Source organism: Pelobates fuscus, chromosome 5, assembly GCF_036172605.1.
Source record: "Pelobates fuscus isolate aPelFus1 chromosome 5, aPelFus1.pri, whole genome shotgun sequence".
NCBI classification, from domain to species: Eukaryota; Metazoa; Chordata; class Amphibia; order Anura; family Pelobatidae; genus Pelobates; species Pelobates fuscus.
Window position 1 is genome coordinate 219,243,685 of NC_086321.1, and position 15,313 is coordinate 219,258,997.

Below are 15,313 nucleotides of genomic sequence, written 5' to 3' on the forward strand. Positions count from 1 at the left end.
TGTTTGATTTATTTTTTGAAAGCACTGTTCTATTTACTTTAAAGGTGATTTCAGCTGCAGTCAGTCTGCCTTCTTTTCTCCGTTCTCCCATGTAGGGACAGCACAGAACACCCTTGAAGGTGTTTTATTTAGGAGCTACAGGGAAACCAGTTCTTTTTATTTATTTTCCTCTGTGGCAGACTGTCTTGCTTTACTGGAGCTATAGGGTTATCTCCTTAGGCTCTCTACTTAGGAGTTATTTGGTGGAGCTGCTTGTGTCAATCTCCTTTCTGTTTTCTCATATAGGGACAGTATAGAACACCCTCGAAGGTGTATCTAGGAGTTACAGGGATTATTGCTCTTTATATTTACTCTACTCCTGTCACTGGCTGCCTTGCTTCATCTGGGGACTTTTCTCCCCCATTATATAGCAACAAGGGCAGCTTAGCGCACCCTGGAAGGTGCCGTGCATAGGAGCCAACAGGGTTTTTTCCTGGGGCTCCCTATCTAGGAGTTAGTAGATTGAGACGCCTTTGAATACTCTGGGGATTGCTCCTCTGCTAAACTGTTAATTACCTTTTTTTTTTTTTTTTTTTTTTTTTTTTTTTCACAGTGGTATTTAGCCTCTATATTGATATATTGTATTCAGCCTTATTTATTTACACTCCATTTAAAGTGTCCTCTCTCCTGTTTATTTACCAATAAAGTAATTTTTATTTTTATTGAGCCATTTTTTGGAGCTATGTAATTCTTTATATCATGCTATATACCATCTGATGCATTTTTTAGGTCTAAATGGAACAGTGCGTTCTGGTGTGGTCACCACAATTATTAATTGTCCTATTAATTGTATTGTAAAACCAGTTTAGAGTCTCTTTCTTGTTATCGAGACTCAATTTTTTTCTTTTTTCAATTACTTTAATCCGGGTACAAGCCCTTTATTGGTGGATCTGGAACCACCACTCTGACCCTGGGTGTTTCAACACTCTCACTTTTAGTGGGAGTCATTGATACACTCTTATGTTTTTCGAGTGAGTGTTTTTCAGCACAAAAAATGTGCTGAAAGTCTTATACTCGAGTATATACGGTAGTTAGAATTTTCGTAGATGGATTTGACAGGCCAATGTCTCATTTTAGGGTATTATAGCAGTGTGACTTTTTAAACAACCCCACAAAGGGCTTTCATTTGATAAAGCAGACACCCAAGGGTATCTTATAGTGTGCCTTAACTTGTCACCATTCTTTTCACCAATTTATGTCAAGGTTTGGGGTAAAATAAAGGTTTTTATTTTTTAAAATAACAGCATTTTTACATATATGTTGCATTTTTGCTGAGTATTTCTTACACTTGATATGTACCACTGTCATAAAACCCCCCAAATTATGCCAAGTTACATTTTGAGCAAAACAATATGCCCAATGTTTGACCTAGACACTATTTTGTGAAGTTACAGTGCTGTAAAAGACGTGACAAGTTCAGGGTTTTAAGATTGAATTTTCATGGAGGGTTTTGATGCATTAATGTCCCACTTTGGAGCACTTGAGCAGGCTACATATACCAGCTACACCATTTCTTAGAAGATATCCCAGAGTATTTCAAAAGGCATATTTTGAACCTTAGCATGGGATAATTTTTTTTCTCTAGTTTGTTCCAGGTTTATTGGTAATGAGCATTTAATGTATTTTTTTTTTTTTTTACTTTTTTTGGCTTATTTAATTTTTTTCCCCTTTAACCTTTAACTAGCAGTATGCAGCACTAACAGTAAATTCCCCAATTTCCCATAGCTCCCACCCAGCCCAGCTAGAAAAATATAAATTTTAAAATATTTAAATTAAATAAATTTAACCACCGAGAGTTTAAAAAAATAAAAATAATCTGCATTTTGATCACTGTAGGTAGTAATCAACTGTTAGGCGATGGGTTAATTTTTATTAGGACTGGGTAAAGGGGGTGGGATTTTATTTCACTTTTATTTTTTTAAACGTTAACATTAAACCCTAGCTAGCCTAACACCAAATTCCCCAATTCCCCACTAACTTCCACCCACCCCAGCTAGCCAAATAATTTTAATATATTTAATTTAATTAATAAGATAAATTTCACCCCTGAGGGTTACAAAAAAAATAAAAGTTGACCCTCGGGTGTTAAAAAAAAAAAAAAAAAAAAATCTGATCACAATAAAAGGTAGCCCCTGCCAATTGATCACTGTAGTCCGTGATCAATTGACAGGGAAGGGTTTTTTTTTTTTTTATTTAAAATGTGTAAAAGGGGGTGGGATTTTAAATTAACTTTTTTTTTATACACATGGAGAAAAATCAGCACTGATCCGCCTCTGCACTTCACAAAGAACATGGAAGAGCAGGGAGGCGGATTAGAAGTCCCTGTAGCACATGTGCTCGCTTTGACAGCCTGTCAGAGCGATCGGGTACTCCCGGTCTGCCTCGAATACAGAGGCAGACCCGAGGAGCGTTAACCCCGCTTCCCCGGGTCCGTCATTCGTCATTAAGGGGTTCAGGAACAGTTTAGGCACTACATCCACTACAGTGTGCTGTAGTAGCTCTGGGTTCAGGATTGTTCGTGCCCCACATTGTAAATAGTAAAATTATTAAGAATTTTTTGGTTTCATATCTGGTGGCGTTTGAGTGCCGCTCTTAACCACTACTGCAGCCAGAAGTTTTCAGCAATAAAATAGTTTAGTGGTGGTTTTAAAAAGGTTCAGTCAATTGGCTGAGAGTGCTCAGCGAACACTGTCAGACAGCCAGTCAGCTGGTCCTGCACAGCAAGCATCGTCACACATGACTTAATAGAAGCTTCTAATAGGTGCTTCTGGCTCGCACTTCCTCTTGCACAAAGGCGAGTATTGGCACCTGGCAGACCCATGATAAAAAGGACTAATCATTTTAACATCATCTATTTACAATGGGCGGCTCCAGTGCACCCCTACTACCATAACTACTACAGCGATCTGTAGTTTTTAAATGGGCATTGGAGTGTTCATTTATCCTTTGAGAGTTCTTGACAAAGCTTGAAATACCAAACCCTTCCCGACAAATTTTATTTCCATAATTTGCCAAGAAAATTTAGTTAAGGTTTACTTCTTAACCGAGCGGACTACCAATCAGTATCTATTGCTTTGAACATGGTAGAGCCCATTTTGAGAGAACCAATGACAAAACACCATATTTTCTAGTCCGTGTATTGTGCCCTTGAATTCATATTTGTGGTTACAGCACATGGCTTCCATCACATTTCTATCCAAAAACAAAAATTCATATTGCACATTACAGAAAATAGCACTGTTGAAAAGTGTTATTTCTGAGTTAGTGCTACTGACAAGATTAATACATTGCAGTGACATCAAGTGGTATCACAATGCTCACCTTTCCTGTGATCTGCTGGTAAGCTGCTTTAATTGCCTGGCGTTGTGAATTGTTCCTTTTTGTCAGGATGTCAATTATACCTGCTTCATCCACACCTAAAAATGTAATATATTTAATTCACTCAGAAAGCCAATAAACCTCAACTGAAAGACTGAGAAGCAGCCTCCATGTTAGGTGAAGCAAGAGCTCTGAGAGTAAGTTATATGAATGGGGCCAATTACAAGTAATCCTGCAGGTCTGCATGCAGTTTATTTGATGCTCTAAACAAGTCCTCAATTATCCTAAAACAGGATTCAGGAATTACCGTGTTGTGTCTAAAGTATGTCTTTCTGTCTCTTTCCGAAAAGACCTTCGACACAACAGGGTAATCCCTAATCCTGGACTGGTAGGGGGTACTTGCGAACTGGGTTGGAAACCCCTGCTCTAAACAATGTTCTCATTGAAGTTATGCTTTACTTTCTTGGTGTAGTTATTGTGAATTTAATTCATACTATTGCATATACTGATCTGCTTGTTATATGGAATAAACAGGAGGAGTGATCTAACAAAAAAGAAAAAAGTATTAATTATAATACAAGATTCTTACCTTTTGCCTTAATGGCCTTCTCCAAGTTAGCAGCATCTGCAGAACCATCACATCCTGCAGCTGCTTTCAGGCCACCAGTTCGTTCATCCTAGAAAGCAAAAAAAAAAAAATTTTTTTTACATTTTTCACACACAAACGGCACTTTCACAGACTATCATTGTGATAAGAGATTTTTTTTCCACATTTAACTTTGCTAGATTGGTTATGTTGCCTTTGAGACTATATAGTAGCCCAGCAATGGGAATTACTCACAATGGGATACCAATTACAAAATTAGACAACCCAAGGTATTGCAAATGGGGAATATCCAGTCTTATATTAGCCATTTAGTCACAACACTGGCCAAAATTAGCATTCATATTTGTTTAAGCATTTTTCACACACAAATATGAATGCTAAATTTGGCCAGTAAATGTAAACCCCATTTCTCATGAACAAAATGATATACAAGTGTGGGTACACTTAATATGAAATAGGTGAATTATGGTTGTACAGACAGTCAAATTTCAGGTTTTGATCAGAATTTTTACAATGGCCTCTGTCCTTAAGGGGTTAAAATCATATTGTTATTCCCAAAAAAATTCTGCAGAGCATTACAGTGTGTTGACTAACAAACATGTAATTGTAACTAGACAAGTTGGACGCACAGAAACAGAGTGGTTGAAAGCCCTGCTCAATAACCGTATATCCAGACCTAGAGGGAGTGTGGTAAATTGACACAAAAGGTAAGCATAGTATTATAGACGTAGATTTGTAGAACAGCATTCACTGAAGACTTGGTGTGTTTTTTTTAATGACAGTTGCAAGGTATTAATTGGGGGCTATTAACAGTTTAAAGGATATGCTTTTGTGAATTAGTTTTTAAAAGGAGTGGGGACTGGGTGAGTGTCCAATGAAAAGGGAAGGGAGTTCCACAGGCTGCAGATTGCAATAGAAGGAAGTGTAAATGTTGCATGTCACTTTACATGAAGTGTTTAGGAAGGCTGTGTAAACCACATGTAGGCAATTGTGTCTAGGGCTGTATAAACAGTTATTTAACTCCTAAATGACAGAACTGAGCAGTGAGACCTCAGTGGAATTATAAAGACACATAAAATCTGCTTAATTTAGCTAATCTTTTTTTGGTCACTATATTAGTGTCCATTTAATGAAACAAATTGCTGGCACATTACATTCTAAAGCCAATTAATGCATTAAGCCATATGAGGAACAGGGGCATAGCAATAAATGAATAGTGAGATGGTGTACATATACATACACGATTAGTTTATTTGTTTTTGTTCAGAATTAGATTTTACCCTGTTTAAATGTGCATTCCAAGGGTTATAACCATGAAATGCTTCAGTTTTAAACAGGTCTACAGCGTGTTTATATATTAAAGTATCACCTTCTAAACAAGACCGTTTATAAGTGTATTTTTAATTCCAATCTGTCTTTTATATATTGGCACACACAATAGTCCAAGGAAAGATGGCAACAATAAGATACAAAAGAACAAATAGTGTAAAGCAAAAAACAGAACACAGAACTACCTTAGTTTTTCTCAACATTTATCTTTTGCAAAGAAGTACATACCTTTGGAGTAAACTCCTGCAGAAAACTAGCTTGTTTCAAGAACTCGCTTACGAAGGACATGACTGATGGTGCTTAAAAACACTAAAAGGGAAAAAAAATAAAGATATATGAAAAGGTCTCACGATTAGACAGAACCCTTGACCACTTGTCCATCATAGGAAGCTATGCTGCTTCGTCTGCTTTGTTTTCTGGTGCCAGGAACAGTGCTTTGTATCAAGAACCCCCTCTTTCCACCAGCTCCTTTATGCATGTTTTAGATGTGCCATCACACAAACCTAGGCCTTTTACAAACATGCACTTATTTCAAGATCATTGAAAAGCTATGGTTATTATCCAGAAGTAAAGACTGACATTTATTCAGTTCTTTAAAATCAGATTCTTATAAATAATCATTAGGTAAAATGTAAACGAGTACTCAAGCATAGATCTTATCCCATCACTAGGGTCAAAAACTTGCTTCTGTAAATTATTTCTGCTATTATAGCTCTCTGGTGGTGGCTGCAGTAAGCACCCAGTCTACATTTTTGTTATACAGTAAAAAATATTAGAACACTTCCTAAGGAGTATTTTTGGACCCTAGTGTTCTGAGAATCAGTTCTTTAGTACATTTTAAAGTTTCAAATTAAACTGCAATATACGCAATATAAATATTTAAAATGTCAAGAAAGTGACCCCAATTGTAAGAGATTAAATCTCTTTGCACCAATATTTTCACTAACAGATCTTTTTTTTGTGGTGTAAAGAGGGTTGAAGATGTAGCAGAGTTTGAATGCCCCCCCCCCCCCAAAAAAAAAAGTAAACTATGTTGGACTAAAAATGTACAGCTCCTTTATCCGTCCAGTTTAGTGACTGAAAAAACAAATACCAACATTTTTATACTGATTAATTCTTGTATTGCTGTAGTGTAAACTGTTTAAATGCTTGTTTCTAGAATGAATATTGCTTTTATTTTATTAGACAAGATCACATGTATGGTACCACAGAGAGAGATAAAAAAAAAAAAAGTCCATTTAGTAGAAGGAAAGTATTTCGATTTGAGTTTTGCCAACTGCTTAGTACAGAAAATTCATTTATGGAATAAGAATAACTGCCCAGTACATCTATAAATCCATATAAAACAATGGCTTACTTGTATTAAGTTATATAGTCATTATGACCTAAACTAAAGGTTAATAGAGGAGAACAGATCATGCAGAACTCTGTTATATTCGCACAACAATTATTTTATGCATGATAAGCTGAACTTGAAAGAATACAACATTGAGATCACCAGAGCTATATATATTAAAAAAAAAACATATATAATATAATACCTTGCACTCAAGCTGTCCTTCAGTTCTTGCAATGAACCGGGTGCATTACCAGGGCTCCAAATATCCAAATACAAAATAGAATGGCTGCACTCACGGAATTTCTTCAGTTTAAAATATAACTTTTAATGAAATCGCATAAAAATCGACGTTTCAGTCCAGCCTGTGGACTTTCATCAGGATATCCTGATGAAAGTCCACAGGCTGGACTGAAACGTTGATTTTTATGCGATTTCATTAAAAGTTATATTTTAAACTGAAGAAATTCCGTGAGTGCAGCCATTCTATTTTGTGTATATATATATATATATATATATATATATATACATACACACACACACACATATATATATATATATATATATATATATATATATATATATATATATATATATATATATATACATACATACACATACATACATATACACACACACACAATCACATTAGGCACTTCTCAAAGGAAAGCACTACTGCAATGCTTTCCTATGGAGATTTTGCTGATGCTGAATGTCATCTTGCAGAGCGTGAGTACATTCAGCATCAGTTAGGAGACCAAATGTCGCCTAGCAAGCAGGAAGTGCTTTTAGTGGCGGTCTGTCTTAGTGTTGCAATGTAATTCTTGCAGTTTTTCTACAACCAAGTGGGACAAATACATTGTGCCCAGACCACTTCAATGAGCCAAGGATCCCTTGAATGCAGATAGATTATGGTTTTATTGCTAAGCAACAAATAGGAGAAGACAACCACTTCCCACGTAAACTAATCTAGAGAAACAGTAATACCAAGTTTAAACAAGTTTGAACTTTTTGTCTAGATATACATTTCTCTGAGATTCCAAGTCTATGCATGATTTTCATTGTAGTGTGTTGGCATGTTCCAAGGCCACACAGCTTTGAAGATTATCATCGTGTTAGAGTTTTTGTGGGTTTTTTTTATAGCGTTTTATTGAAGTTTTGTTTAGTATTCAACAAGCATTTAGTCTGTGTGCAGTGTGAAACACGCAGGTTTCCAATATGTGCGTGGTAGTGTTTGCGGAGATCGGGCAATGCCAGTCCCCCCCATGATTTGGGTAGGCATATTTTGTCATGGCTGAGTTGTACCCTGCTCCCCTTCCAAATGTAGGTGCTGATCTCAGTTTTCATCGTCGCAAAGAAGTCTGGTGGTATAAGCCAGGGTATGGTGTTGAAGTAGTAGAGGAGTCTCGGTAGGGTATTCATCTTGACCACCGCTATTCGACCATGCCACGATTTAGGTCTCCTTGGATTCTTTAAAGGAGTGGGGTATAGTTCCGTGAGTATGTTTCTGTCGGGTTATGTGGGATCCAAATACCTAGGTATTTCATCTGGTCTTCGCAGCATCTGAAAGGGAAGTTTCGTTTGATTTGGTCCCACTCGGGTGCTGGGGTCAATACTTGCAGGGCTTCACACTTCGCGTGGTTTAGTTTGAGCCCTGAGGCTCGTCCGTACAGGTCAAATTCCTCCAGTAACTCTGGTAGTGTTTACATTGGATTGTGTAAGTAAAAAAAGCATGTCTTCAGCGTACGCTGCTACCTTGTGGTCTTGATCTTTGTATTGGAATCCTTGGATTTTGGGTGTTTGTCGGACCCTGTCTAGAAACGGCTCCAGCGTTAAGGCGAAAAGGAGGTGAGATAGGGGGCTGTTGCGTATGGGGAAGCTGGTTGTGAGTGCCACATTGACACGTATCCACGCGCTCGGATTGCGGTACAGTTCTTCGATCCACGTAACATCCCCTCTCCCCAGCCTGACTTTGGTGAGTGTTGCCATCATAAATTGCAATCTCACGCTATCGAAGGCTTTTTCTGTGTCCGTGGAGAGCAAGAGTAGGCTCTTGTTGTCCCTCCATGCCAGGTTTTGGATAGTGAACATCCGCAGGGTGCAGTCTCTGAGTATGCCATCTTGTGTGTGCGGTATGTGGTGTTTTGTGTGTGCGTGAATGGGGGATGGAGGGTGGTAAGAGGTGTTAAAGGGTTTAGGGTGGGTTACCCCAGAGCCCTCGCGTCTGCGCCCGCCTATCCCCTCATGTCAATGTCTTGAGGGCCTCCTATACGAGTCACAGGGGGATTATGCCGGTTGTGGGCCTAGTTTCTGCTGTCCAGTTTAGTTTCCGGGGTTCTCCAGAGTGATGTTCCCTTTAGATAAAGGGTACCTTTGTAACCGGGTTGGATGGCAAAGCCAAACCACCTCGTAGTGTAAACTAGGGCAGCAAGGCAGTGTTCCCCCGGTAGTCCGTGCCAACACAGGATTAGGTCAGGGTTGTGGCCTCTCTGTCGGTTATGTCCACCACCGAAGTTGTGGTGGTTTGGTTAAGAAAGTTTTGTCTGGGTGTGTCAGACTCCGTGAGCCGTCCATCTCACTGATAATTAGCTAGGTTTGGTACAGTAAGTCTCTGTGTGTTGGTCCTGCAGTTCTGGTATGGGTGGTTATGAGGTTTTAACGTGGCATAGTCCCATCCACAGCTACTGAGTGTCTGTGTCTCAGGGGTGGCTTTGGCATAGTTCACTGTGTTTGTCCCCGTAAGCGTGGGCTCTCTATCGTCAGCTGTGTCTCAGTGTGTGAGCACGTCAGAGGTGTGATGTCATCTCCCGTCCCTTTTGTCGTCTTCATTCGCTAGTCCGGGGTTGCGTTCCTGCATTGCAATACCAACTGGGGGGGCGGACTAGCGGGGTGTAGAGGCTGTCCGCGGTCGGTTAGTTGGTTCGGTGTCCCAAGGTGTCCTCGGAATTCTATTCTAAACGTGTCTCCTATCTCGTCTCCTATCCGTTGTCTGCGGTAGTACTCTTTCTGCCCCCCTCATGGCATCAGTGCCTTCTCCCATTGATCCCCCAGCCCTATATCTACCTTGGCATTCACATCTCCCGTCCGCTTCCATTCCCTAAACGGTAACCGTGACCTACCCACCCGGTTTCCCTTCCCCTACTCCACCATAATTATTAGATCTGTGGGGGTCTCTAAGGTTAGGCTTTGTGGGCTTGCCTCACACCGTATGGCTGCTTCGAATTGGCGGTACAGGGCGACCCTGCAGGGAGCCCAACACGTGTCATTTGGGTATCCTGGGGACCGTTAGCATTTCTGTGCGGTGCCCCTGCAGTCCCGCCCAATATTAACCGTAGTAATACAGTAAAACATTAAAACCTTAGAACATTAAAGCATTGTTAACATGTTTCTCCAACATCATGTTGTCCCCAGTTGCTTGAGTGCGAGCAGTGTCCGTGTATAATGTCCCCCCGACCCCTGATAGTCCCCCGGCCCCAAATGCAGCATATGTCCTGTAATTCCATATTATGTACATTATCTGTTGCCAATTAGCCTCTAGCTCAGTGTGTGCGATGTGATCAGTGTGGCACTTATCTGGTTTCCTGGAGGTCGTCGCTGGCGTCTAGTGTCAGCGTGGTGCCCGGATATTTGGGGTTAACCGCCGTCTCTCCAGGGGGGGGGGGGGTTCTTCTCTGCAGTTATTCTTCTGGTGCTGCTGGGTCTACCATTTGATGTTTTCTTTCTTGTAAAAATCTTTTTCAGCCCCAAAAAAGGCCAAATAAAAAGCCATAATAACTGACGCACAAAAAAACAAAAAGAGCGCTATTTATAAAAAAAAAAAAAAAAAAAATCCATCTTCACCCGGTAAGGGATCCGCACAGACTGAGCTCTTCAGGGCGGGAAGACTTATAAAGCCTTGCCCCGCCCTGTATTTAGGCTCAGAGCACCCCCTACTTACCTGTCAGTCTCTTCATTTAACTGTCAGAGCACTGATTGGATGGCTTAAACCCACCTATCAGAGTGATCTGAGCCCAATTGCAGGGCGGGGCAAGGCTTTATAAGCCTTCCCCCGCCCTGCAGAGCTCAGTCTGCGCGGAGCCCTTGCCGGGTGAAGATGGATTATTTATTTTTTTGCGCTCGTTTTCTTCTTTAATTGCGTTGGTTATTATGGCTTTTTATTTGGCCATTTTTGGGGCTGAAAAAAGATGATTTTACAAGAAAGAAAACATCAAATGTTAAGTTTAATTTTTTTCCAGGTACTTAGTTAAATGGTCCCCCCTCATTATTTTTGAGGTGTGGGGGGGTAGGTAGGGGCTAATTTTTTGGGGGAGGGGGGTGAGGGCCAGGGGGAGGACACTAGGTCCCCCCCCCCCCCCCCAATTAGTATTTTGGGGCCCCCACCTCTCAGGGGTGGAGGCCAGGGGGATGATATTAGGTCCTACCCCTCTAATTAGTATTTTAGGGCCCCCACCCACTGCTCACAGGTGGGCCCCGGGGGAGCACATTAGACCCCCCCCCCTAATTAGTAATTTAGGGCCCCCACCGACCGCTCAGGGGTGGGGGCAATAGGTGTCCCGCCCCCCCCATTATTTTACTTTAGGGCCCACAACCGCCGTGCTGCTTTTTTTTTTTTTAACAGTGAGCTCACTGTTTAATTGACATGCCCCTACTCGCAAGTAGGGACACAATTTACTAATACCAAGTAATTTTTACTACATTTTTAGTAAATTTGGCTGAAAGACCAATTTAGGTCTTTCAGCCTTTTGGTAGATAACTCCCTAATACCGTGGGAATTAGGCAGTTATCTACCAAGCGGCTGCAAGAGAAGTCCCGAAGTTCCGAGGTCCCGAAGTTGCCAAAGTACCCAGGTCCCGAAGTTCCGAACTTGCCGAAGTCCCGAATGCCGAACCGAAAAATGTTCCCATGCACATGCCTAGTAACAATTCCTCCCTTCAACTATCATTCACATAAAAATAAAAAAAGTGTAAATATTAGGAAACCTACTGCTAAATTATTAACATTATTCTAGATTGTTCCACACCCTTCAAAAATGTACTTCTAGTAGAAATACCTTGCAATAATGTACTGTACAGTCCATGATTAATGTATGATCATTGGTTCTTTTGGATCACAAAAAAATAAAAAAAAATAGTGTTTTACTAAGGGTGCCTGCAAATATGAATGATGAGGTCTGAAACTAGATATAGGTCTGTTCATTTGCATGTCATGCTGGGAATTCTGGGAGAAGTGTGGACAAAGTATTTCTAAAAAGTTAATGTCCCTGAGGTGGACTTTTCTCAAGGACCTACTTCAGATACGCAAGCTTACAACAATAGAACGTTTTAAGTGACATACATCGGTCAGGTGTTTTCATGTTTGGTCTCACCATAACTTTAGTATTTTGCCATCTGCCATAATGAGGTCTAGTACTTCTTGCAAATGTACCATACTGGTACAGCTGGATTAAATAGGGGTAACTGTGTGCCCATATGCATCCATCCTGAGAAGTCACACATTACAGTGTTATTCAATAAAGTCTGAATTGTCAGAAATTAAACCTGAATTAAAATTTGTTGGGCTACTGAAAACATAACTGACTTCTAGTTCAACTGTAAATTTGAAATTCACACTTTAGTGAAAATCCCTGACATTCCTTTAATGTGAACCGGTTATGAATAGTTTAACTTCTCCTCAAATCACTCCCATATACATTTGATACACCACGTCACAAATATACAAGGTGTATTCAATTTAATTTGTAAAGATTCACTCACTTTTCCTCTATTCTTATGCTTCGTGGGTGTTACCTTTCAGGTTAGGCTCACCTGCAGACCATTATCCACTATGCTTGTGTTCTTAGTTGATTTGCCCTACTTGGGAGGTATCCCAAAGCATGGCAAGTCTCGTCAGTGACTTTGGCAAGCTGGCTTTGTTGCGAGTTCCAGGACAGAGGGACATAATGTCACTCAGTTCCTAAACTCCATAGCCAGTACTAGAAAGTTTACATAGCAACTTTAGCAAATGCACTACGGCTGCTATGAGAGGAGAGCAGAGCAGAGGGACCTCCTGCAGGAGTTCTTTTCGGTTCCTGGTCAGTCAATGCCTCGCTGCATGCAGAGACTGACTGTTGAGAGAAAAAAAAAACTATTTTAAAATAGGGTTTTTTCCTAGTCTATACTTTTGCTAGCAAAACGTCTAAATAAAATTGTATGCTCAAGCCAATGAGCATAACTTGTTTGGGGGTATGACAAGTTCACTTTAAACTCCAAATTGTAGCATTTTCAAAGTCTATATGAAAAAAAAAAAAATATATATATATATATATATATATATATATATATATATATATATATATACACACACACACACACACACACACACACATACACTCCAAATCCGTTATAGCCACAGTTAGGCAATTTTAAACAAACTTTCCATTTGGATTTTAGTTGACAACAGTTTGGATCTTAGTGACAAAACCACAATAGATTTGCACCCCACATCAGGAATAAAGTCTGCAAGCCTCACCATCCAAAGAAAAAAAAAAGCTGTGGAATGTTAAGTGATCAAATATACATTTGCACATGCTGTGAATAAAATACACACACACACCTATCTATCTATCTCCATCTATGTTCTACATGCTCAGACATCAGATATCCAGAAGAACTGGTTTACTGGGTAAACAAAATGGTTGTTTGCTATAAAGTGTGATGACATTTTGAAAGGAAGAACAGGTTAAAAATAATAAAAAAAACCACACACACACACACACCTTCATTTAAAATAAGCTTCTGTTAGTTTAGCACTTTCTATTCCCATGAAGATTTTATAAAAATTGCATTAGAAAGTATCTCTGCTGTACTTTTTGGGTTTAATCTGGAGGGTGGGGCAATTTATGACTCATGTTTTGGCAGAACATATCTGGTTTCCATGGAAGAAAACACTAGAGGAAAATAAAAAAAATAAAATCTGTTGCCAGTTTCTAACGGTGTCTCCCAGCACTTTTTCAGGTTTTAAAATTAGTTTAGATCACAAACTGCTGTTTATTTGTAAAGTTTGTTTTAATTTTGAGTTATAAAAGGAACAATAATGCGCAAATTAAACATGGAGGAACATATACATGTTACATTATTATGCTGTTTGCACAAAGAAAAAGGAGTACATATAATTGAAAACATGTATCAAATCCTATGTCAGAATACCCAATAAAAGTTGCAGAACCCACCTGATGAAAGAAATAAGTGTGTTTCTTCTTCTCAAAAGCAGGACAGAAGAATGCAGCCTTGGGCTTCTGATTTTTATAAAGACGTCTGTAAGCCACACCTAGCAACCCAAGAATATTTTCTGCAGGCCAGTGATTGGTTAGTACATATAAGAAGACGAAACCCAACACACTCCCTAAAAATGAAGCACAGTATAAGTTTTTTTGTAGCCAGCTCACATTTAATTCAGTGCGCTGCCATTTTATCTTTTAATAACTTGCTGTTAAGTTAGAATTGGGATGACATAGCTGCAAATTTAACCCCTTCAGGTCCAAAAACACGTCAGGACTGTCAAGGTGAATATCTAACTCAGGTGAAATTGTAGGGGTAAATCAGAGTAATAGAGGTCCCAGTGTTGCCTGGTATTGCATGAAAAGGTCTGCAGTATGTAGAATTCATATACTGAATAGAAGACAAAAAATCAACCAAGCAGGCATCCCAATTGCATCCTACCTTAATTGACACAGCTATTAATCAAACAGCAAATTGTTAGGAATTCACCAGGAATGTTAAAAAAAAAATGAGTCAAAAATTGACAAACTGGAAATATTATCCAACTTAACCGAGCTTTGTTCAATAAATATCAAAATATAGTGAATTGAAAACCTTACTGCATATTTTAGGCAACAAGATCTGACTTGGAACAAATCTCCATTACAGCCACAGCCACTTGGTTAGTTTTGCCTAAATGTTGCAAATCAGTTTTCAATTCTGCACAATTCAGTGTTTAATAAATAAACCACATCTGTCAGGGTTATTCACTATAGTGTTCAAATTGTAGACACAAGAAAGGTCAAACTGAAAAGGTAAACATTAAAGGGACACTCCAGTGCCAGGAAAACAATCTGTTTTCCTGGCACTGCAGGTCCCCTCTTCTTCCCACCTCCCATCCCCGGTTGCTGAAGGGGTCAAAACCCCTTTGATACCGGGGAAACTGACGGAAGCCAAGCACAGAGAGATGGACACAGGTTTCTTCAGGAAGGAAGAGATTCTTTATTGGATCACCGATCGGGACTCAGAGGGACTAGTGTCACCAAAATACAGCAAGTTCTGAGCCCCGGACAATAGTGCAGGCTCCTTATATAGGCACATAACTCCTCCCATATTAAGCTCCACCCGCACATTCTCTTGACCAATCAATACACATAAGAATTAACTTCCTGCTTGACCGCATGGCCTGTCCAGCACAATGGAGGAGGGGAATACTACATCCTGTATTCTTGCACATGCTCCGTACACTACTGATCGTATCTTGCCTCGTGCAACCAACTGATCGATACGTCAGCATATGCACGTACACATGCCACGTGGTAATCTCGGCCTACTAAATTTATTTTTACCGAGATTCCACCACATTCCCCCCTTTGATGCCTCTTGATATTTCACAATTACTTGAGGCATCACTTAACCTTGGTTTGCATACACCACAAGTTACCTTGA

General features: G+C 39.7%; 1 protein-coding gene across 1 annotated transcript in view; it reads right to left on the bottom strand.

Moving 5' to 3' along the window:
- The window catches only part of LOC134611310 (annexin A1-like), a 41,006-nt gene extending 27,092 nt beyond the window's left edge, over positions 1-13,914 (bottom strand). Inside the window, exons 1-4 of the mRNA XM_063455038.1 lie at positions 13,837-13,914; positions 5,522-5,602; positions 3,947-4,034; positions 3,361-3,455 (exon numbers count right to left, since the gene is read on the bottom strand). Coding sequence (XP_063311108.1) covers positions 3,361-3,455; positions 3,947-4,034; positions 5,522-5,581 — 243 coding nt within the window. The 5' untranslated portion in view covers positions 5,582-5,602; positions 13,837-13,914. The remainder of the gene's footprint in view (positions 1-3,360; positions 3,456-3,946; positions 4,035-5,521; positions 5,603-13,836) is intronic.
- Positions 13,915-15,313: the final 1,399 nt, after the last annotated feature.